This window comes from Mastacembelus armatus, chromosome 8 (assembly GCF_900324485.2).
Source record: "Mastacembelus armatus chromosome 8, fMasArm1.2, whole genome shotgun sequence".
Classification (NCBI taxonomy): Eukaryota; Metazoa; Chordata; class Actinopteri; order Synbranchiformes; family Mastacembelidae; genus Mastacembelus; species Mastacembelus armatus.
In genome coordinates this window covers 5,169,655-5,195,862 of record NC_046640.1, presented here as the reverse complement: position 1 = coordinate 5,195,862, position 26,208 = coordinate 5,169,655, and the positions used below count along the sequence as shown (strand labels likewise).

The window sequence follows — 26,208 nt, the reverse complement described above, 5'->3', positions numbered from 1 at the left end:
AGCCTCAGGCCCTGCTGGCTGCTGATTGGCCCAGAGGAGGATTTGGATAAGTGATGCTGAGCTGTGTGTGTGTGTGTGTGCGTGTGCCTGTCTGCATCTCTTAAGGTATCCTACACTCCCCTGCCTTATCAGGCAGCTCCACGGCAATGCTAGAGGAGTGCTGCTGTCACGAGGGCAGGGCTACCAGCACACTGCTTATCTTCTACCAGCAAGGAGGGTTTGTAGGTCTGATTAGTTCACTGTTTGTATGTGTTTTGTGTATATGCGAAAAGAAGCAAGTGCAGTGTGTTATTGTGCTTTGTAGACTGATGTGTGCATGCTGTAATACAGCAGTGGCTGGGTAAGTGGATGTGAGTGTGAGAAAGGTGTTTGCTCAAGTGCAGTAAGGACATGGGTCATCAAAATGCAGCTCTTCTGAGGCTCCGTCATAAGGAAGGGGTTGAGTGCTGAGTATAAACACTCAGTGTCATTTGTAAGAACTCATGATTTGATGCATTACGAAGCTCTAAACTTAGAAAAAAAAAATCTACCAAATTGCACCATTTGTCATTGTGACGATTGGAGCACACACACCTCCCTAACAGAGTGGAGCCCAGTGATATGATTTGCTCTGGTTTGGGTCCAGCCAGTATCACCAGAGAGTGTCGTCTGAGGGGGAAGGGAATCGAGGGAAGAGCATGGTGCCCCCACCCACCCACACACACACACACACACAGGAGAAAGCAGGACTGCTATAATCTGTTTTCCTGGCTCTCCATGAAAGAGAGAGGAAGAGCCACCAGAGCCTCAGTCTGCTTAGATCTGCTGCCCCTCACCCCAACTATGTTCTATCCGCTACCTCCTAGTTCTTTCCTTTTCTCTGACTGTCTGTCACTCTCGTGTCCCGCCCTTCATCCTTCACCTGCATATCCAGGATCTCCCCATAGTCATAGATCATCCACTTATTTTTTTCTTTGTGTATCATTTCTCATGCTTCTAATTATTGTTTCACAGATCTACAGTATACGCCCTCAGTTGTCTTTTGTATCCTGACTTCAGTTGTTTTAAGCAGTGGGGCTCCAGGGATGGCAATTTCAGCAGACACATTCACTGATACACACTTTGGTGATCCATGACTTTTTTCTAGCACCACTGTGAGGTTGACTTTTGTGAATGGTGTGTCATGACATTTGCTAAATGCATTCATTCAGGATAAAGTGTAAGAGGATGAATTCTTACATATTTGGTGATCACCTGACCTCCAGTCTAGCACCCCCCCCCCCCCCCCCCCCACACACACACACCTCCCCCCCCCCCGCTTTTTTTTTATGGGTGGAGCTTTGTCTGTGGTGCCATTTTCTGTTTGGTAGTACATCCAAGCGTACATGAATATTCATGACAAATCCACTCTGCACCCTCCACCCCCACTCGGCCCTGCAAAGGCAACACTTGGTAGTGGCACATGGCGAGACAGCTGTTGCAAACCAAGCCAGGCATCTGTGCAGTGGGACAGTATGAGGAAAAGAGAGAACGAGCAAAAAAGCGAGCAAGAGACACTGTTAGAAACAGATTAAAAGGAAAGAGATAAAGAGACAGAGAAAGGATAGAAAGAGACAGATGTACGCAGAGATAGATAGGATGGTGAGGAATGGGCAGTGGTTTGGGGTGAAAGAGAGCCAGACAGACAGAAGGAACAGGGTGGCTGCAGGGTCATCTGGGTGAAAGGAAGGGGATGAGCCAGACGGTGGGAAATGGGCACCGATGGGAGGGTCTGGAGAGACAGATTAAAAGAAGATGGGAGAGAATGAGACAGTGATGAAGGGAGGCAGGAGGGGCAATGAGAACAGAGAGCACAGGAGATGTGATGATGAAGGGCTGTCACACACCTGACTTTAATGTTTGTGTAGATAAAAAAGAAGCAGTTAATCAACCTTTCTGCTTGTACACTAATAAAGCCGTCATTCCCAACCTGAGGACTGGGACTTTCATAAAAGTGACAAGTCGCAGCCAGAGTTACAAGGCAAAGAGGATAGGAATCACAGATGTGGACGTAAATGAACAAAGGTATTATAGGATTACTGTCACCTGTGTTTGGTGATCACAGTGTGGTCATTAGCTGCCAATAAAAGGAAATTACTATTGAATAAGCATTGACATTATCAGGGCCTGTAATTCAAAGGGACACTCAAACAATGTCACACACAAGTTTAGTCATGAAGAGTACCAATCAGTCTAGGAAATCAGTTGCATAACATACTTCGTGGCTCTGGAGGAATTTTGTAGAAAAGAATCCAAATGATGTCATAGTGATGCCATGAAAGGTGAAATTATGGGAAATGTAAAATCCTGTTTTTTGGGCAGGATCCAGACTAATATCTTGCTTTGCTAATTTGCTATTGTCTTTTTTTTTACCTTTCTTTGTCTACTGTGTTTATAAAATTGCTGTACTAACATGCTGGAGTACCCCTTTAAATTAGTTCATTTTGATGGCAACTTTAAGATATGGACTTCCACTTCATAGCTCAATACAGTAGGTTTGACTCACACTGCATCATTGCCATTTCAATTTAGCACCTGAGCAAAAACTACAACTTGAAAAAAGAATGGGCTGTTTGACTGGAAAACTAAAATTGTGACAAACATAATCTTGCATGACACCCCAGGCTTTGTGGCATGGAGTGAGGACACTGCATGTCCACAGACGGAGGGAATGCTCCTTTGACAGCCATGCCCAGCCTGTGTCCCTCTTTCTGCCCCCTGTAGCACCCTGTAACCCCTCCCTTCCCCTTCCTGCTCGCCATCTCCTGCATCCCTGCATGGGGCCCCAACGCTGGCTGCCATCCCACCCTTGCTCCCCTCTCCTTCCCTCGTCCCTCTCTCCCCCACTGTCCCCCTCCTCATTCCCACCCAGGCACAGGGTCTAGCTCTGCCCTACATAGCAGTGAGCGCAGCAGGCTGGTGCTGAGAGAAACCCTCGGGTTTACAAACTGTGTCAGGCCTCGAGACACCTCTGTGATCAACACCAACCGCCACATGAGGGGAAATAATAAAGCAACTGCTTCTAAGAAGTGTTGTGATTGATGCTGTCAATATTTGAAAGCTGGAATTAATTAAAAATCTGATCTGATCTAAACTGTCAATGTTTGTGTCAAAAAAAAATAAAGGTCAAAAGTGCAAAAGACAGTAATTACATCAATAACAACTACGTTTGACAATTAAACACTCAAGTTAAACTCACATGAACTGAATGACAGTCATACATCTGACCACACATAGGGATTGCTGTATAGAAGATTATCAGGTTCATCTTAAAATAGCAGTGCTCATATGGTAAAGGGCATATAGCTATCTGGCCCCAAAGTATATGGTGGCCTTAATAAAATTTTAAGTCATTTCCTCTGGTGGCAGAAATAGGTTTTAATTAAAAACACTTATCCTTTGGGAGAAGCCCTAGATATCTTTGATGAAGTCAATCACCCAAATTATCTTGTGATTAGAATTTAGGAAGAAAAACAGTGCATTTCTGGGGAAGTATTGCTTATAGTTTATACCTTAAAGAAATGTTACAAAAATATATATTGGACATCAATTGTAATATCACAATCTCTTTGTTCAGATTTATGCAAATTTAAATCCAAATATTATTTTAAAAGACTGCATCTTAGACAAATATGCTAAACCTTTGTTGTCTTTTGTTTGGCCTTAGGCACTGAACACCTTGTACACACACATAGCATGTGACTGAGCATTTGTCAGATGTACAGTGTGGAAACATGCAGCGTGCACGACATGTAAACACTATGTCACATTCTGTAGCCGAGTCACATTTCATCCAGAACAAGAGAAGTTGTAGTTGAGTGCAAAACAGAGCCGAAAAATGTAACAAAATACAGGACAGAGACAGACGGATCAATCAATATAGAATGAGGGCGAGACAGGGAGCATCCATCCTACCATCCACCATGACCTGGCAGAGAAGTCATAACACAGCTGCCACCTGAGCCCGGGGTCACTCTGCCTCTCCCACGCCATTCCACACACTGCCACGCTGCCTCTCCCACGCCAGAATCCTCTTCCTGGGACTGCTGTTAAATATATAAATATATAAAACACAGTCAATGAGAGGAAAACACTGATGGAGTCACCAATCAGGAGCTATCTGTTACCAGGATGCTGCTGCGGCGTGAGTGGTAGAGAGGGTGTGTGTATGTGTGGGTATATACTGTATGTATGCTTGTGTGTGTGTTTGGAAGGAGAGGGGACAGACACAGAAATACCATGGAACTCTCTCCAAGCAGCTGTGCCTCTCACTTCCCCAGTCCAACTGCTTCTGCTGCCATGTGCAGAGTTACTGTGCCACCAACTTCGTACCGAATACAAAGTGCACGCTCGTTTGACTGTTTGCACACATGAAGCATCTTGCCTGTGTGGTGTATCTTTGCATTAAGCACAGCCCTAACAATTTTTATTAGCCACATTGTCAGTCAAAAGCATAATGTCTAACCACTGTGCTCTGTGCTGATATACATGTTCCAGGAGGCCCCAGGCCAAGCTCAGATGTTGGAGCCAGGTTACTGAAGGGCTTCCATTGGACACTCAACATGGCAGGTCACAAGTGAAAACATTGCTTGTTCTGTGTATTCTTTCATCAATCGCTCAGTTTTCTTGTTGGTGGTACTCTATTATACCAGTTTAACCCTCTGTGAACTACCCCAGTATATATACACACATAAATATATACATATATATTTTTCATATAGTGCTGTAAATGGAACCAAACCTAAACCTAATCAGTATCTGCAGCTCTCCCCTTTGCCCTTAAACCAGCAGCAGCTCTTTGGTTTGACCTGCACACAGTTTCTCCTGGTACTGTGCAGCACCTTGAAGAAGCTGCTGCAGTTCTTCTGTCCCAGTGTCTTCTGTCTGCCCATGTGATCCCAGACTCTACACTGTTGAGATCAGGGCTCCGTGGGAGCCAGACCATCTGCTGCAGGACTACTGGTTCTTCTGAAAATAGCTGTTCATAAACTCTAGTGGGTTCTTTATGGGCTTGTTGTCCTGCACAATGAACCTGGGATCAATCAGACACTTGATGGTGTTGTGTGATAAGAATGTAAAACATCTAAAGCGCCTAAAACGTCTGCACAGTACTGTATATACTATCTATCTATCTATCTATCTATCTATCTATCTATCTATCTATCTATCTATCTATCTATCTATCTATCTATCTATCTATCTATCCATCCATCCATCCATCCATCCATCCATCCATCCATCCATCCATCCATCCATCCATCCATCTATCTATCTATCTATCTATCTATCTATCTATCTATCTATCTATCTATCTATCTATCTATCTATCTATCTATCTATCTATCTATCTGTCAATTTAGTTATTAATCAATCTATCTATTTTCACAATTTAGCATCAAATAATTATTTCAATTATACACAAGAATTGTTGGAGTTTTGCAATGTTTGTGATGTGTTTGAGACATTTTAAAGTGAAGAGTTTCTGGCTGCGAATTGTTTCACTTTATGGCCACTTTTACTGTGCAGATGTTACTGTTTAGGGTTTTGCCAGTCTACACTATGAACCGGGCAGCCAGTTCTTCATGTGTGGTCTAAGTAAGTTTAGGAAACACTGGGTTCATTTCTGGGTAATCTAGTTAGCCTTATCTGAGTCTCACTCCATTACTGAATCCTTGTGCACATGCTCTAAGACCATTTCAGCAGCCATGGCAACTCTAGATATAAAACATCACTCTAGATATAACATCAAGACTATGCTTTAAATGATACATCGATATGAACATATATATACTTCTATCAATCATTAACAATGTATAGCCATTTTAATTTTAATGATTACATATCAGCCCACTATCACCTTAATAAATCATTCATAAAAAGACTTGAGACATTGCAGCTGATTCAGGAAGCTGCTGCTAGAGTCCTCACTAAAACCAGGAACATTTGGACTGGATTCATGTGTGCTGAGGAACTGACCTCAAAGGGATTTGAGACAGGTCTGTTAACTGTCTGAGGCGGTTTTTCTGCCCCATGTATCTGAAACAGGGTGGCACATCTACATTGATTAACACTGTCTCCTCAAAGCAAGAAAGTTTGAAGTTCAAATCCAATTTCACCTCAGGACCTTTCTTTGCGGAGTTTGCATGTTCTTCCCTGTGCCTATGTGGATTTTCTCAGCCTTCCTCCCCACAGTCCAAAGACATGCAGTTTGGGGTTAGGTTAATTGGTGACTCTAAAATGCCCATAGCTGTGAATGTGAGTGTTTGTCTGTCTCTATATGCGTCCATCCTGTGATAGACTGGTGATCCAGGGTTTACCCCACCACTCACCCAGTGTCATCTGGAATTGGCTCCAGGACGGATGGATGAAACAAACCCCTGGAAAACATGAGGATATGACCCAGCTCAGACATTCAGCACAATTTATTATCCTCTTCCCTGCTCTGTTTTTATGCTCCTGTTTCATCTTTATAATCCATTTATTTTTAATCTTTAAAAAAATGATTTCTTATCTTGTAATAATGTCACAGAATATCTTAATGCTTGTTATGGCTTTATAGTTTATGTAAAACATGTTGAATTGCTTTGTTGTCAAAAATGAATAGTTCTGCCTCCATCAAAAAGAAACTAGCAAATTATTATTTATGTAATATATCTATACATATATTTATTCATATTGACACAACCCCAACAATAGAAAAATACTAATTAGCTATAAAGGCAATATTACACTAAGAGAATACAGTACATAATTATATTCAATGCATAAATGATGTAAAATAGATATTGATTTGTAGATTGTTCTGAAGTAAAAAATATACATATATCATATATCTGAATTTTCAAATGCAAGCAGTAAATAAAACTGTTTATATATATTTTAATGTAACAGCATGCAGATAAGTCTTATTTAATCTAACCTTATTTTTAAAACTATAACCTTTGCTAGAAGATATATTTCATATAATTACAAGGTTGTGTTTTATTCTGTGTCCCAACATCAGTTGTGGATGGATGTGTTAAAGTTGTTGCCAGTACCTTAATAAGAAATCATTTTAAATACTTCATATTTGCTTACAAATGCATACTATGTAAATCATTTACTGATTGTTTAGATCGGGTATATAAATGTTAAATGGACAAAGACTAAAATCACATTGTAAGTGTAAAGCTGTGCAAAAAGTGTGGTTCTCAGTGAACGTGCTGCAGTTACGTGACAAATAACAGAGCCGAATATATGGCAAATACAGATTACTATAAGAACTGAGTAATTTTTCACTCACTTTATTGATGTAAGGATATAAATATTGTCTGTTCAAAAACAGGATATTACAAACATGCTGAAAAAAGATGCAGACCTAAGCATTAATCACCATCTCTTTGGCTGCTATGCACTGAAAGTCTGTGGCACCAATTTTGTGGTTTGTTGGTAGATCAACAGGCAAAGATTACAAGTCATCTTTCACTATGACCACGTGTGCTAAAAATGAACTGTTTATACTCAGTTTCATAAAAAAGAAAACGCCTCCACCAAATAGTTTTCAGCCTGTTCACATCACCCAGTACTACTACTTCTTGTGTGCATGCAAACCAGAGGGAAATCTGCAGCTGATGAACAGAATAAAAACAAACGAAAGTCATTTTCTTCTGTGGTATAAACAGTTAGTCATTTCACATGAGGACAGCATTATTGTGGATTTTATTTAGTCATGCCTATTATAGAAAATAAAAAGAAACGTCTGAGAGTAAAATTAGGTTTGCCCTTTTGTTTGAGTTCTGTGCTCAATCCAATGGAACGGCAGATTTTATCTGATGCATCGTATCTATTTGATCAATCTCCCTGTCTGTGCCAGTGCACTCGCCAACACGTGATGCTGTCATCTTTATTTATCTGTCCCTTTGCTTTTATTTCTGTCTCACTGTGCACGTTGTCTCTCAGTGCGTTCTCCCTCTGTGTCCTCACTGTCTGTCTACCTGGCAGCATGTTTATGTATGGGTTCATTAACAGGCATTGACAGCTTGTGAAGGAGAGTGCCATTAACATCGCATGTATTCCCAGGTGGTGATCCCGCAGTGAGTGTTGCACTCTGTCCCTGTGTTTTACATGCGTAGTGGGTGACTGTAGTGAAGCAGGGGGGTGGAGGTGTGGGACGAGTGGCCAATTACAGGGCCAGTTATGGTGCGATAGCCTGCTCGATGGGCCATACTTGGCATGGATCCCCATTTTAAGGGAATTTTAAAGCACTAGACACGGTTCTATTGTGTGACCCCATCTCTCAGCCTCCTCCTCTTCTGCTTCCATCGCTAGTTTCCAGTCATGAGTCAATCCTGTTTTTAATCTCGCCAGTGCTCGGTGGGGCCTCAAAGCACTGGGACTGGGCGCATTGCCTAGATGACCCCCAGTAATATGGAAATGGATATTGCAACCCCCACTCACACACACTGAGATGCTTACTTCTGTACACATACAGCCCGTCATCGCTTAATTTTCCATCTCAGCCATTTCACCTGAAATATTTCTGCCAACAGAGAAGCACTTTGCTCTCTTTAGAACCCTTTTGTCCCCTGCTCCCTCTACCTAAGCAGAAAGGCCGGTGTTATGTAACTGCACCAGATTCCCTCCTGCATGCTCACACCACAGGTTAAGAGCTCACAGTGAGTAGCCGCTGATCGTTGCTAGTGAAGTAAACCACTCAGAAAAGTTCCTGATAGGAGAATGTAGTTAAAGATGCCTCACACTCATCTATGTGCACAGTCACTTTTGCACTGAACAGATTTGGTGCAGGTCATTGAGCATTTGCAAAGTTTTGTTCTCATGAAGCCACGCGTTCTTCCACAGTCATGGCTCACTGTGAATGTCTCATCATCCAGCATCATTTTTCCACTCAAGGCTAAATTTATGCTCGAGAGACAGGATACACTAAAACTCCAGTTTACCCTCTCCCCCACTCTCCCTCACACACACTCCTGTCGTAATTTGTCTGCTCACTGGTTTCACTTATTAAGTTTCAAAAGGTTTCTGGGCAACGTGGTTTCAGAAAGGGAAAAAAAGGAACCATGGCATTTTTTTGGCACACCACTCTGCCCGTCTTGCCCAGAACGAGGAGGTTACCATGGTATCAGTGGGCACCTCATAAAGCAGACCATTGTTGGTGCTTGTGTGTGTGTGTGTGTGTGTGTGTGTGTGTGTGTGCGTGTGCGCGTGTGTGTGTGTGTGTGCGCACGTGCGCGTGTGTGTGCGTGCGCGCGTGTGTGTGTAGCACATTGAGTTGCACAGCAACAACCTCTGGGCACCACCAGCACTAGGAAAAAACTCAAATCTTGCACAGGGCAGTGCCAGCCTCCATGTGTAATGTAACAAAAACATGAACTTTCCTCTGGCTTTACAATCAGTTTTATTCTGACTTCTCTACCTGCATCTTTACTTGTTTCACATTCCCTCATCACGAAAACACACACATTAACACGCACACAGTTTTCCACCTAACTGGTAAGTCTGTCAGCACATTGAAAGATCCCATAATTGTTACTTGGTTCATGATTTATTATCCGCACATACAAAAGCAACGTGTCGTCAAGGCTTAGCAAATTAGAAGCGAGCTTCATTTTTTTCTGTGCAACCATCATAATTTGAAAATGAACCCACAATCTAAAATAACCTGAGGGTGAAAACAGAAATGTTTTGTTTTCTTCTCTTTTTTTTGTTGTCAGATCTATTAACTGAAAAAGGGTATAATGTGGGTTTGTTTGTAATTGTTTCAGTTCCAAATAGCCCAAAACACCAAGTTACTATGTGTGAAAATCTGGACACAATTTGTGGTTCCCTTGGAAAAAACAAAAAAGAAGTGAGAGGAGGGAAGGAAAGGAGCTATTTTCAGTTTATAAAAGTTTTGGGGGAAGTTAAAAGGCGTGGGTGACAACAGCCTTTGACAGGTGTATGCTCTTTCGCCCACTGCAACCTTTGTGTTGGAGTTAAGAGCTGAATGTTTGTAGAGTTGTGAGCTGCAGATTAAGTATGGAATAAAGGGGACAGTCTGGAGCGACATGTGGGTCCTCTGGCACACTCTGGTGGTGTGTTTGAAGACCTACAAACACTAAGGATAATGCAGCTCAGTTATTTCAGGAGATAAAGCTTAAGTTTGTAGTAATGCTTCAAAATACATGTAAAACCTATGCATAAGTAAATAACTTGTGATACCCAGAATTCCTTTTTGCTCACTAAGAAATTAAGAAATAAACAAGCCATTGTGAATTTGTGTGGGTCAATAATACTATATTAGTATCAGTTCATGTTGGTCTTGTTCAATATTAGCAATGCCCATATTTGTTACTTACCACTGTTATGTTCGGCAGTACACACATATGTTGTAGTGCATCATACTAAAAAAAACAACAAAAGGTGATTTCAGGCAGACATATTTGATCAGCCCCTCTGAAAGTAGAATACAAACATGAAGTAGTTTTTTAATTAATCGGTCAGATGCAAACATCATGACCGAGTCTCAATTACATTTCTGTCAGGAGATAAATTCATTTTTTTCGTTGTCATTCATTATAATATAAACTACTGTTCATGCATGTGCATACAACCTATCTGTTCATTCTACAATGATTTATCAGTGGGCTAGAGGTTTTTGGCTTGGTGCACTATTCTTTGCTGTACTACACTCAACTTATTTCCCAATTATTTATTTCCCAAATAATAAAATAATAAAATGTTGACAAGCTTGGTTAATATCAATATAAATATTTAGATAATCCTACCTATGACATATTTACAAAAAATCATGTTTTTATCTGTTCTCCCCCATTAACTATAAATCATACATACTTTTTAAAAATGTTTTATATGTTGTTTTCTGTATTCCAGGCCACCATGGGTTTTCCTTTTATATGGTTTGAAAACCATCAACTTGTAGAGACAGCCAAATCAGCAGGGAAACTTTGGCAGAAACTAAATTCACTGTGCTGGATTACCAATCTCAAATTTTTGTGAGTTGATTTCATACTGCAGAGAAATGAATAGAATTAGTGGCTGTAAAGAAAAAAATAAATGTATTTAAAAACCTTGAAAACTACAATATAGTTAGTAAAACTTTTTTGGCACTAATGTAACTCACAAGAACATGGGCTTGAATGTGTGAAAGTACCAGTACGATACCAGTATGCTCAATGTGAGGGACCTAAGAGGATTCAAACTGATGGCAACTTATACATTCGGCCACCTGGAACAGACTTGCTCACTTGCCAAATACATGCCGTGTTTAGCCTGGACAAGCCTCGCTGCTCTGAGCATTTATGTGAATTTCTGTGTGTCTGTGTGCGTATGTCTGTGTGTGCGTGGTCAGGTCCGTTACTGTGGTGCTCGTTTGGTCCTCTGCTGTTGTGCAGCATGTGGCCCACAGATTAAGGCTTTAAATGAGACTCTCTCCTGTTCTGAATGCCCCCTCTGTTTGCTTACAAGGTCCGGGTGAGACAGAGTGGAAGGATTTGAGAGGGTGTTTGTATCGCCTCCTGTTCAGTGGGGGGCATCCTATTATGAGTGAAAACCTAGAGGGAGGGCATGGTCAAAAAGGGTTAAAACCTGAGAATGCTTTTTTTGGCATAACATACAGAATTGGCGTTTTTTTAAATTTTTTTAAAGGCATGTGGAAACCAGCTCAAAACAGATTTTAGTATAAGACAGGTGCCAGCTCTGCCATCTGCTTTCAGTTTTACCTCTCTTCCTGTCTGCTCTCCACCGAACCTCTCATCGCTCTACAATCCCAATACATCCACCTCTCTCTCTCCCTATTTCTTTTACTTCCAATCAGGTTTAACGCCCTCTCTATCATGTGATAGCACACCCCTGTCAGGTACCTGCAAGAAATTAAAACTGGATAAAAAATTTCAACTCAAAGATATGTCTCAGATATTTTATCCTCTGAAAATATTGCACATTAAATGTTAATTAATTTGCATTTACATGCATATAAAGGAAATATGTGCTGAAGTATATATAAAGTATAAAAATAGTACTGAGGGAAGAAAATGGGGCTAGAAAACAGGAAGGGATGCTCTTCGTTTTAGTAGCACTTTATTAAGTAGTGTGATTTTTTTTTTTTTTTTTGGATGTCTTTCTTATATATTTTTTACAAGTGGTGCATCCAACGAAAATATCAAAAATGCAAGGTAGTACTTTGTTTTTAATCAAATAAAATATATGATTCAGTCCTCTCCATTGCTCAATAATTTTTATCATTTATGGTATGTGCTTACAGTAATGAAGGGGCCCAGGGGCCCACAAGGTTGAACTGTTCTTAAGATGGAGAAGAACAGGATCTTTAAGAGAATGTTTTGAGACTGTGTTTTGATAATTATGGTTTACGGCAGCACTTTGTATTGTGCCCTTTATGAATATTTAGTATGACTCTGTGCTCAGTTTTTGAAGATCCAAAAAAGAGCTTAACAGCCTTTAAACAATGTTACTTTGAACAAGAATACTATAAACAACCACATTTTAAAGTTATTCAGTCTAAAACTTACAGTAAGACATATTGCTCAGTATCACCATTATGTGATGCAAATTGGCTGGCTGACATGCTGATTTATTTGGTTTAGTCCTCTGTTTTTGTTTTGTTGTACATGGTTATTGGCTTGAAGTATTCAAATAGTTTTCTGGGTGTTGACATCTGACCAGTTCAATTCCTGGCAATCTTTGGCTATTCCGAGATGACAGGCTGTTTTTTTTTGTTTTGTTTTGTTTTTTTGTAGCTGTCAACAAGCATTGAAGTTGTCATAGAAATCGAAATGAGCCCTTAGAATAGAAAACATAAGATTTTCCATGTTTTAAAACATTGTTGAACGTTAGCTTTTCATCATTTACATAGTACGGCTATGCCTCTTTAACCCTGAAACACAGAAGTGCTTTGGAAGTCATGAGCCCTTTCCCTGACTTTCTGCTATTTTGATTTCATTTTTATTTAGTTATTTTTGTTCTTTATATTTTTGTTCTTTATAGTTCTTTTTTCTGGTATTTGGTATGCTATTTTGTCTTTTCACTTGATTTGTAAAATGGGAAAACCAAAAATAAAAGATAAACACAAACACAAACACAAGAATATAAGAAAAAATGTAATTATTAATTATTAAACCTCTAAAAATTTAGAAGAAATTGCCAAACGTTGCTGACAAATGTCCCTGATGGTGAGGTGCCAGGTGAACTATAGACCCACTGATGCAATGGTAACTTCGTCACCTTTGAAGAACATAAAGGTGGTGATCTTCTTCTTTTCACTATATTTGAAGTGTCTCTATTACAAAACTGAATCAGTGATAGACAGTTATCAGATGTTGAACATCTGAGGTTTTCAAATTATGTTCCATAGTGCAAACTTGCTCCTGCATGAAATGACTGCTGCTTATACTGCTATGTTTAACAGTCTGCTGAGTATTCCCAAAACCTTAAAACGTGGAAGGAAAAAAAAAAAGAGAATTTAATTTTAGTGCAAGCATGTTGCTTTTTGGAAAAGATGCAATTTCTTGTGAAAAATATCAACTTTAATGGCCAACTAGATGACTTATGAAAATACATAAAAGTGAAAACACATTGTTGGCTCGTCTCTCTGCAGCTTCCCATGAGAAAAAGGGCCAAGCCTCATTTAAAGCACGGCGCCTGAGCCGTGTCACTCGGTTCAGAAATGCAGGGCTTTAACCTGGTGGTTTCTTCTTGGAATGGGCCGCTGCTAATGAGCCCGTTAGGACAACGGTGAGTTCTAAATGAGCAGCAAGAAAAGTAAACAAGCCAGGTGACAAATTGCAAACGAACATTATCTGGTCTAGAGGGGGATTCTGTCTACAACCTACAAACTACTGCCTGTCAGTTCTGTGAAGAGTTGTTGAAGTTAGAGTTTTTGTTTTCGAGACTCTTACAGCATGCAGGTGCTCTTTTCAAAGGCAGTCCACTCCGCCAGGCACTTCTTGGCCCGTACTGAATGTTGGACTCCCACGGTGTTTGTTTGGATTCTGTTTTTCATGCCCGCTTGATACCTATTCCTCTTTTTTTCTGTTATTTAAGTGCACATTTTTTAGCAATTGTAAGCCTTCCAAAACTTATAGCATTATAGCATCTCTCACAAAGAGAGCGGGTCAGGTTTTCCATTTACGAAAAGAAAAAGAAAAGTGGCAATAGGAGAGCCAGTTTCACAAGGCTTATAAAATGTATGTTCCTTATTATAAATCTATGCAACAATCAGAGTTTACCTTCTTCTGCTCTACATCCTTGTGAGTAAAGACCTCAATTAAAAATAGGTTCTCAGTTTCACACTACATTTAAAATGCTGTCAGTGGTTTTGGCCCGTAAGCTTTCATCGTGTGTGTGTGAATTCATCAGTGTGTCAGATGGAGCCTGTTGTGCCAGGCAGCCGGGCAGCAGTGGTGCCACTCTGTGTGGTCAGGGCACAGTGTGTCCTCTCAGCTGCTGTTTTGAATTCACAACTAACTTGACAGCAGCATCCTCGCTCATTCACTGCAGCAGATGGTAGCGAGCTTGCTGTTTGCATGTGCGTGTGTTTGCCCATTTCTTTTGGAGAGGCAGCTGTGAGAAGCGAAGCTTTGCCCACTGCTGCATCCAGCTTTATATGCAGGCAACAAAGAGAAGGACAATTGAAATAAAACTCTGGAGTCTGAAAGATCAGGCAATATCATAAAAAGGATGTTTCCGGCCAAGGCTTGCATAAAATCTCCCATATCACTCTGAATCACGCAGAGAGGCTCCGGCCAGTTTCGTCTGAGAGTAATCCTTGAGATTATATCCCTGCATGGTGGTCAATGAGCATATTGTTGCCGTAATCCAGCTCAGCACCATATGCAATAGACAGCAACAATCTCTACAGAGATGCAGCATTGAATAATACACTGTCCAGTCTTAGCACATTAATCCATCTGCAATCAGCTCTCTGTCTGAGTTATCTCCACCATCATCAAAACAGAGAGCAATATTCATGGTATTCTCTAGAAACAGAGGTTTACTAAGGTGTATTAAGGAGTATATTCTTGTTCTGATATTGTTCATTTTTATTCATCACGATGCCAAAATGCATCTGCAATTTTTGCTCTAAAAGGTCCACAACATGATACAGCCATTTAAGTCTCCTGGAGTCTAGCATGAACATGATTTCAATTTTGGTCATAACCTCGAGTGCACGGAGAGGAGATTAGATTCAAAATGAGTATGGGGTGAGGCCATCTGTTTTGCGGTAGAATCAGAGAGACAGAAGAAGAAATGTGGAGGAGTCGAGGCTCATAAAGAATCGGCAGGCTCAGGCCAAATTGTCAGTCAGTTAGTAGATGAGATACCATGCTAGCCAGACATGCTGGACAGGCGGGCGGTGTGGCCTGAGGAGGAATCCTACTATTTAATGCGACTCGACAACCCAGCTGATTCACCACTACACCATCCAGTCTAATAGGTTTTGTTCTTTTGAATCACTCCAGGTTTCCTTAATGGAAAAGCCAAACATACTGCTCTAACATTGGGTGACAAGGGCACCTTGGGTTTGCAGATGTTCACGCAGATGACAGATGGTGCCGGCGCAGCTAAGGGAGCAACGGGAATGATGTCTGCGCCAGGCTGGTGCCGCGTGCACTGCCCTCCCTCTTAAATTCCCCCTTTGTACTGCAGAGTCCCCTGTTCCAAAAACCTCAAAAATGAAGATTGTGTGGCTGTATGTACATATCTGTACATATGTGTGAATATCTATCTGCATGTGATTGTGCGCTGGCAGTGACTCAGCTCCCTGTGTTCAGGGCTCATGAGACTGCACAGCTACAACACAATGTGCAGCCCATGTGTCTGAGTGGTCCAGGTTTTAATCAGGTGGCAGCTCAGACTTTCAGGATCTTGGCTTTCACGTTAAGGCATCACAGGAAGCTCATGGGGTCAGCTTGTTAAGCCCTGAACCCTTAGTTACTGTTGTTAGGTCTGTTAACCTTGCCATTTTTGCATAGTACAGATGTGGTTGACAGTAGCAATAGGGACTATTTTTAAAAATAATTCATCTGTGATTTCAGACAAAAGAACATTGGATTATCTTCATGATTTGGGTGGAAATGCTGTCGCTGGGCAAACTGACTGGTGATAGAGTATTAAATATACACCTGCTGATTTTATGCATGATATTGAGTAGTGAGCACACAAAGAAAGCCATCAAAGTAGATAAAATAAAAATAAAGTTTTACTCTCACAATTACTCTTTGCAAGTTTGTTCTTGCATTTCAGATCAGGTACAATCAGATCGTTTTGTGCTTACAGAGCCCTCTTTGGCTGCTTCACTTAAATACTTGTTCATATTTTCCATACTCAATATCCTTCACTTTTAATGTTATAAGAGAAAAGGCTTTTAGTAGAGGGACTTATTGAGTTGCTGGCAACCACAAAACTAACTCGGGCAATGTTGACTGGGGTTGTAAGTGTAACTGTGGGGAGCAAACTGGTTAGACAGACATACCGTTTTTATCTTAAATCTGAGCAGACAAACACATTTTTTCATTTTGAAAGGATTAAAGGACACCCTTCCCAATGTTTTAATGCAGAATATTGCTCTTGCTACAGACCCATATACGCCATTTCAGCCATTTTGAGAAAACCAACGTTTGACAGACCTACCCTGGCCAGTTACAAATCTGACCTGTTGGCTTTTGGTGACTCAGGACTAGCTTTGATGTGAAATAAGCTGTCTTTCACTCACTCAAGTCTAAATGTGGTTCTGTTTGTGCTAATGTGGTTCTGTTTGAGACTCCAACACAGTCAAGGTTTCTCTCTTACTACTCCTAACTTCTCTATCAGTGGTCACTGCTCTGGTAATTTGGCAGCAAGTAAGCATATTCAGTGTTTCTGGCAGCAGAGTTCATAGAAACCAATGGCATTTTATAACAATGCCAACTGGAAGTACAAACAGTAATAGCTCTGTTGACCAAGGCATAGAAACGCACTTATGGTTCAACTCTGTTAGATGAGAAAGCCTAGTGATTAGATCATCTGGTACCAATGTGCAGAATGAGGCATTCACTGCAGCATGCATTTAGTGTTCGAGAGCAACAATATTGCTGCATTAGTATAATGTGAAATAATCTCTAATTTCAGGTTCAATTGAGATCTATGACTAAAATGAGCAATTTGATTTAAGCTCAGGCTCTTCATGCAGACAGATTAGGAGACCAGGAACTCCAGGAAGCCATAGAAAACAGGAGGATGGCTGTAAACAGGTAGAACTGATAATTACCTCCATTCATCTTCACTGGACCCCAGCACTGTTTTATGAAGGTGCATCTGAGTTCAGGCTCACATTTGATGAATCTCCCCTTAAATTAGCAGTCACCGGTGGATTGAGACCCTCTATCACACCGTATGCTCCCATTCATCATCTCATTAAGACCCTGGACTGGGTTGTACAGGCCTGAGGACTCCTAAAGAGAAAGGAGAAACTATTAACTCCATCATAACTAAACATTCAGGGGTTGTGATCGTCGTTGTTTATAAATCTGTCACATCAGACATATACACATTTTTCATAAACCACAATCTGTTCAATTCCCAGAGCCGTTTGATCATTTGTAGGAAAAAATCTTAATGTATCAGCAGCAGAGAGTGGCACATTTGTTTACTACTGTGGGAATCCAGCACCATTACAAACTGGCAACAAATGCCAAATCCTTATGTAAACCCAGTCTATGTATATGTTTATGGAAACAGGTTTCGCTTCAGGTGTTTACATGAACGTGAGATATAAAGATTTGTGATGCAAGATAATTAAGTTAAAATGTTACAGCCATTATGTGGCAGAAAATGTAGTGGCAGCTCAGGGAGTCCCAGCTCGCCATTTTGACTGAACTCTGCTACGAAGTGAGCAGAAATAAAAGCTCCCTGGTGGTTTTGCTGGGCCACCCCCCACCCACCCCCATCTCCTCATCACCCATTTACCCAGGTGAGTGACTCAGAATACCACAGCCACCCCTGCATTTTTCCACAGACACCAGTGGAGAAGGCGGACTGATACCCCCTACCCTCCTCAAACTCCCCCACTATGTCGACCTCCAAACGCATCACTAACTGGATCTCCATGTGGTACATCCATTACCGTAAAACACTCTGCTGCTCCCTGCTGAAAGCTCACCATCCTCTTATGCTTCCACCACCCCCAGCACATCACCCAAACTCCACCACACCAGCCCCCTTTGTAAGACCGCTTACGCTGGCAGTTTTGAATTGGGCGAGGTCCAGGTTTAACATTAGTGGGGGGATGTTGGGGTGTTTGAAAAGCAGCCTGCAGAGAGCTGCAAGAGTGATCACAGACATGAATTATGTTCCAGTATGAAAATCTAAACACTCCTTTTGCTTTCTTGTGAGCAAGATGGTCTTTTTTGGGGGGAATCAGAAAACTGTTCAGATGTGGAGATCTTATATATTTGAGGTAGAGGTTGAAGTTGTCTAAAGGCAATTTATATCAATTTTGCCAAGGACAACGTTGCCTTAGGATTATTAATTTCAGTGTGATGTTCCTGCAGAAAGCTGCAATTTATCACCAGCACCGCTGGAACCCATCTTAACAAGAAGCCTTTTTTTTCTTTTACTTCATACAGTACAGCCACAGTATGCTGTCATTACCAGGAAATGGAGATATTTTGGGGCTCAGCTCTCTTTTATTTGGATTTTGTTCTCATCCCTTGTTCTGGGGAAACGCTGACAAATCTAATTCTTGATGCCAGATTTTAAGCAAAACCTGCCATTGTTTAAGGCCAACAAAAGGGGGGTTCATTTAGACTCAATTTATTATGATTTCTTCTTTGTGTCAACAAATAGTAACACTGACTTGGCAAATTGCATCACACGAAAGACAAAACCAAAGTGTGGCTCCCAGTGTGGTGAGCGAGACAGAGGGAGAGAGAGAGAGAATTCTATTACAAAGAAAACGTCTTGATAATTATGCTCTTCAGTATATTAACATGACAGCTAAGTAATATGCCTGTAACATTTTTCTTGTTTTCCTGCAGTTTATTAGTAAATACAGAGAAGGTAGAAGAAACCATAGCTGCATGGAGAGAACAACTTGTGAACTCTGGAGCTGTGATAACAGGATTAAATAGGTGCAGTGAGGCAAAGGTCATTGACATGATACTACAGCTCCTGTTACTGAAGCATAAAGCACCATTCTACCAACAAACCCACATGATAAATACTTAGATCATCATTATTAAAATCACAAACATCCATCCATTCTCTATAACAATTTAGGGTCACAGTGGAGGCTGGAGCTGTCATTGGACGAGAGGTGAGTTACACCAGTCTATCGCATAACATCACAAGCATCCAAAACATCAATTATAAAAAATGTACGGTTCATCACAAGGATGAGAAGCTTAAAGAGCCCCTTCCAGACAATGTTTAAGATATATAAAAATGCTCCTTGCATAATCTTGTGTGACTAATGAGCTTTTCTACAAAAACACACAGTGAAAAGTTTGTTTTCCTCATTGAAAAATCCAGTATCTTTAAGGATTTTTGTTGCTCCAGTTTAAGTGGACAGAAAGTGTCATCCATTTAAAAAGTCCATTCTTAGTGAATCTGCCCTAACCCTAACTTCTTTATGTTGCATAAATGACTGCAATTATCTTCTTAGCTAATTGTAATGTCACAAAATCCTTCTTGTATGTACACACCTGAGATTCGATGTGAGCAGTCCACCAGATCAATGTGAAAACAGCCTTCTGGTGCTAAAACTCTGCATGTGTCTTTCTACACAATGAAGTTCAAACAGTTGGACATTTTAGTTACATTTGTCTGTGATTTTAATGTACAATGGTAACTTTTTGCAGTTCTTTGCACCACCGAACCTGAAAGAACTGATATGTTGGTATGATATCTCAGTTAACCCAAGTTAACAAGACTTCCCCCAACCCCATGGTGGTGGTCACTGACATACTCAAGAGCTCTGTGAACCACATTGAGTTATAACATTGAGGATCTGTGTTTAAAAGGTAATCACCTGAACTGGGTTTGAGCTCAACACAATCCTGACTGCTTCTTCTAAGAGATCTGCAGCTCATAATTAAGTGGTTTCCCAACACAGATATAGCTTTGCAGATCTGACCAGTATCCTAGGCCAAAGTGTTGTGCTGGGATGACACTTTACTGTTCATCCTAATGAATGTACTTCAACCTCTCAGTAGATACTCTGTACCACTACACTCCGTACTGTTTCTTACATTCAAAACAAGTGCACTTTTCTCTATAGCGAAATGGATGTGTTAACAGATGTCACTGCATGAGGTAAGAGTCATAATTCAGGTGAGCAGGTTCTATAAAACTTCCAAAAAATTAATGTATTAACATCCCTACTCACAAATTCACTCAGAAATAGACCTGTCATCTTGCCACCATCCCCTTATCGTCTAACTGCTAACAAGCCTATTTGCCTGTGACTGACATTGATGTGATCCCTAAAGCCCGAGGCTTGGCACCAGATCGCTCCTAAGCCAAATTAAGCCTCTGTCATGCCCACCCCCACCTCCAGCCTAGTGCTACCCCTGCCATGGGAACCCTAAATCTTTAATGACGATGGAGAGCTTCACGTGTCCCATGACACAAAAGCGATGACATCTGTCTCTGTAAGTGCTGCACTCCAGTGCTACCCAATTTGTTCTACCTCCGCTTCTTGAGAAGAAATTAAAAATAAAAGTTAAGGGAGGGTGGGAACTGCTAAAACAGGAAGGAGGAGGTGGTGCTAAGGGGGTTAAAACAAAGATCCTTTCTTTCAAAGAAGGTTTATTCGCTTTCCCAGTGGTTTCTAAATGTTCAAAGAAGGTGTTAGAAGAGTCTTAGTTCCCCTTTTTGGTGTGTGCTCTTATAGCCCACCTGCTCTCAACTACTTCCAAGTCAATGAGGATGTTGAAAGTCACTGAGAAGGCTTGTGAAGTGGATCTTATGACTTTTGGCCATCACAATTCCCCGGTAGAGCTCTACGTAAGAAAAAAATATTTATGTAATACTATAAAATGAAAAATGAAACTGTCATACAGAAAATCACACTGAAGAAGAGTTTGTTTAGTGTTTGTTTAGTTATATTGTCTCAAAAAGCTGAAACAAACACACAGAAGATTTACCCCACCTCTGGCCACCGTACAAGCTCTATATCCTCAATCTACTTTGACCCAAGCATTATTTCTCATCTTGCACTTGCAGCATAAAGGTACCTTTATTTCTTTGCAATCATTTCATACTTCTCTAGAACTGCATCATTAATAGCTGCAGCTTATTATTAATATGTTATCAATTACGTTATCCGTTTTTCGTTTTGATAAACAGCCTACCGAGAGATTTTTTAATTTATGTCACCAACTTAATGCCTGACTGAAAGCGCTTTCCTGGTTAGTAGCGTGGTGATACCGCCTGGTCAATACAGAATGCAAACGTTACAGGCACTGTTGTGGACACCTATGACTTACCCCGGGGTCCTACATGTGGGTGAAGAAAGATGGCGGCGTATGTGCTGTGCGGGAGGATAGCACCGTTATGTCGGACTTTAAAAGGCATTTCATCTTCAAAAAGTATACTTTCCTCGAATCCCCAGTTTGGGCATTTATTGCAGACTGCGTCCTATAACCCCAAACCTCTAAAGCTAAACCTCCGTGAGCCGTATATACCGGACAAGGACAGCGAGAAGACACCGGAGTGGCAGAAGACGGCCGACTATGATAGGAAGCTGTTCGGTCGCTACGGCTCGGCGTCAGGTATTGATCCAGCTTCGCTATGGCCCAGCCACGAGAAGCTGGACAAGGTCATCGCCGAGGAAAACGAGTGGCACCCTTCCTTAGAGGCAATGCTGAAGAACATAGAGGCCAGAGAGAAGGAGGAAGCCGAGAAGCGGATGGCAAGGTAAATGCTACGTTGCTAATCTGTGTGCGTCCATTGTCGGACAGCCAGGGTAGTTAATAATGAGCCTCGTCTCCTTATTCTCAGTCCTCTTTCATGCGGTGTTTCAGTCCACCTGATCACTGGTCCTGTCTGACCTTAGCTCCTGCCCTAACCAGGTGTGTTGTGTTGCTGAAAATAAACAGCAAAGGTCGTTTCTCAACATATATCTCTGAAGGTATTGCCAGATTGCTCAATGATCTTCTGACCGTAACCAATAAATTAGTACTCTACCTAATTTAAAGCCTGTGCTCTGTAAAAGTTGACAGCTTAATTTTACACAAGCTAATACAGCTAATGATTACTGGACGTTTAATAACATACATAAATTATGGCTTTGTGATATGGAAAATCAGTCGACATCGATATATGGCATATATATGTATATATATATATATATTTACACCAAAGCACTATTTCATTCAAACTTAAAGGTTCCTTTTTAATACTGATATGTACAAATGAGGTTAATTTTGGTTTGAATATTTTCTTTTTAAAATTGAACATGGCAAACATTGTACATTATACAGCTCTTATCTCAAATAAATAAAATAGTTACATATATAACAAATTTAAATCTTTTTTTCTGAACAGACAAAAGCTGTGTTACAGGAGAGCACAAAATTTGATCAACTACAAATATACAAAACAAAATCCACCCATCCATTTTCTGCTGCTTATCTGGGGCCAGGTTGTGGGGGCATTGGTCTAAGCAAGGATTCCCAGACTTCCCTCTTCCTTGACACTTTCTCTTGCTCTTCCGGGGGGATAATGAGGCGTTCCCAGGCCAGCTGAGAGACATAGACCCTCCAGCGTGTCCACGGTCTTCCCCGAGGCATCCTCCCAGTGTGACATGCCTGGAACACCTCCCCAAGGAGCATTTCCGGAATAGATGCCTGAGCTGCCTCAGCTGGTTCCTCTCGATGTGGAGGAACAGCGGCTCAACTTCGAGCTCCTCCCAGGTGACCGAGCTCCTCACCCTATTTCTAAGGGAGCTCCCAGCCACCCTACGGTGGAAACTCATTTCGCCCGTTTGTATCCGAGATCTTGTCCAATTCGTTCATGACCCCAAAGCTCATGACCCTAGGTGAGAGTAGGAACGTAGAAGTAAAACAAAATCTTAAGTTTTAAATGTTGAAGATTTCATGTTTTACAGAACAGAAACAAAATTAAAAATTCACTGGTCATTCCCAAATAAATGAACTAGGTGTGTTGTACAGCAAATGTTTCACCTGTGTTAAGGGACCACCAACACTTGCTTTGGTCTGGGACTGTAAAGTCTTGCATTGTATGTGCTCCAGAGGGTGGCACTGCTTTAGGTGATTAAAAAGGGTTGTGGTATTAGCTGTTTTTAGTGGAACATTTATATACCTTTGTCAAATAATTCTCTGTGGCTTGCAGTGCATGCTACTCTGCTTCTTGTCGGACTTTAAATATCCAAAATATCTCCACACTCCTCAGACCCTTGCTCTCAACAGTGCTCTCGTCTTTTGAGCCCTGGGCTGTGTTCGTTTGGGTGTTTTCATCATTAACGCCGGCACTCGAGTTGGCAACATTTTCTGTTCTGTTCATCATCTCTTTAATCAGGTCTCAACTCCTGACGTACTGGCTCACACAGCGACAGCAGCCCAAACATTATACAGGGTGTCCATAAAGTCTCTTTACAATTTAAAAAAACATATTACAAAGGCAATTCATGAGATATCTTAATCAGATTTGTTCTATGTACTCAGTGCGTGTATCGAACAAAGATACAGGACATCACTGATGCCATTGCCACCATTGATGAGGCTACGCTACAGCAAACATGGCAAGAAATTGAGTACCGTCTTGATCTGGTTCGTACAACTAATGGTGCCCATATAGAGGTGTATTAAATGAGGCAAAAAAAACTTCAGTATCTACTCCTCATTTTGTAATAATTTCCACATACTTGTCTGTTCATTTGCTTTTGTAATAAATTTTTTAAATTGTAAAGAGACTTTATGGACACACACTATATTAAACGTGAGCTACTGCTCCAGGCACTGTGCTGTGTACATTAATTAGCATCATACGTCATTAACTGTTGAAAAAGTTCTATCACAGGTGGGTGGTAAACATAAACACATGCTAAACTTGTGCCTCGTGCCTTGTGCTCAGTCTTACTTTTCCACTGCATGATTGGTTGGAAGACCTGTCCAAACCGGATAGAAAATGGCGATCATCATCGAGTTTGACCTCAAACTCATTGCGATGCAACATAAAATTCGGTATTTGGCGGCACAAGCTTAGCTAAAATTATTGCTGGTGAAACTATTCTCTTGGGTGGCAGTTTTATCCCCACACATCTTTAGATAATGTACATAAAACACTGGAACAGTGCACAGTTTCTTATTTTGGAATCAATGAAAGATGAAAGAGAAAATAGCTGAAAATAGAGAATTTAACTAACTGAAGCAAAGCAATTTAAAGATTTATGGATCAAAGTTTTACAAAGCATTACTTAAACATCAGCTCTTCATCGTCAGCAGCGGATAGGGAACAGTGTAGTCCCAAACCTTTTGCTTTTACCCCTTCTTTGAGGAGGAAAAAGTACTGACTGAGTTTTACACTTTTTTTTTTTATATAGCTGACTTAGATAGCCTTGTGCTGCCACCTCAATTTTCACTGTACTATGTTTTATATACAACAATAAAAATTCACCTATTTCCCACCCTATTTTGAATAGGGTTTTGAACTGAATATTTTGAACTGAATTCTGAACCAATCTGTCATTTGGGAAATGCTCACAGTGGTGATTTGCATAATATGTTTCAATTTATATTTATTTAAATATAGGTGACTCATGTTAGCTTAGTAACACCATGAAGTAAACGTAAAAATTGTTAGGTTTGTTATAGTAACAGGATCTCACTACCAGTGCTGATATGCTGGTGTTTATCAGGTATGTTGTTTACCATGTTCACCATCTTAGATTAGGATTTGTTGTGTTAAGCGAGAATTTGCTCATCAACGAAGTGCGGCATGAACTAAAATGTTGACCTGATACTGGCACTAGATGAACAGTTAAGGAGAACTAAAGTTATAGTTAGTTCATCATGAGAGGGACTTTATTTTTGTAGCAAATGTGCTGACAATCCATGCAGTAGTTAACTCAAAAGCAAAGTGGTGGACTTCCCATTATCATGCTGCATTAAAGTCTGTTATCCTAATCATGTTTCTGTTTCCATTGCAGAGAGAAACTCATAGCAGCAAACATGGCCAAAATGCCCAAGATGATAGCTGACTGGCGCAGAGAAAAGCGTGAAACCAAACAGAAGTTAAAGGAGGAGAAAGATCGCCGTGCAAAGTTGCTGGCTGAGGCCAGAGAGCGGTTTGGCTATGCAGTGGACCCCCGCAGCCCCAAGTTCTTGGAAATGGTTGCTGAAATAGAGAAGGAAGAGAAGAAGAAGAAAAAACTAATGAAACGCAGACTGAAAGAAGAGCAGGCGGCAGCTCCTGTCACACCTCCTGCTGCCTCCTCATAGTCTTGGACTGAGTTATGTCTGTCATAAATAACTATTAGGCCTTGGTCTTAGTATTTCACAAGACATAAAGTGGGACAGTGGTTTGGGTTTGGAGCCCTTGTTTTGTTGCCTGATCTGGATTAAACAAAACCGCATCCATTTTTTCCTTTGCAAAAACTCTCTACAGTTGTTTGCTCCATTTGTTATGGATATTTGGTCATTTTATTAATGACCTTGCCATGTATATACCTGTCACTGAAATAAATTCATCTCTGTACAGATGGAAGTGCCTAAACCTTTCAATATGAAGTAGATACATGAAGCAAACTTTTTAGAAAGACCAGCTTCATTCTCTCTTTAATCCACTCTGAATTCAGATGATTTTAGCATGGCCATATTCAGACACAGTATTGCCAAAGCACTATATGAATATCGACATTCACTTGCCATGACCTAAATAGCTTACTATAATTGTGTGCCATAGGCCTCTATGTTAGGTGTGTTAATCTGTTGATTAAGCATTACCTAATGAATGCTGTCCATAGCGAAAAGAGTATGAAAATCACTTGGATTTTGCCAGTAAAGCAGTCTTCAGCTGCTTGGGGAACCTGCAACACTGAAGCAGCAACAGGAGGTAGTGGACCCTGAAGATCACCAGACACTTAGGTTGAAGGGCTTTGGAGCCAGGGTTTTAATATCTAATCAAACAGTGTAAGTCACCTATGAGACTGATCATAAATTTACTGCAGACCATCCA

General features: G+C 40.8%; 1 protein-coding gene across 1 annotated transcript; it reads left to right on the top strand.

Annotated features, from left to right (window-relative positions):
- Positions 1-21,511: 21,511 nt before the first annotated feature.
- Positions 21,512-25,737, top strand: gadd45gip1 (growth arrest and DNA-damage-inducible, gamma interacting protein 1). Its single transcript, XM_026324239.1, has 2 exons — positions 21,512-21,927; positions 25,181-25,737. The coding sequence occupies exons 1-2, from the start codon at positions 21,527-21,529 to the stop codon at positions 25,470-25,472; spliced, it is 693 nt and encodes a 230-aa protein (XP_026180024.1). The 5' UTR covers positions 21,512-21,526; the 3' UTR covers positions 25,473-25,737.
- The last annotated feature ends 471 nt before the right edge of the window (positions 25,738-26,208 follow it).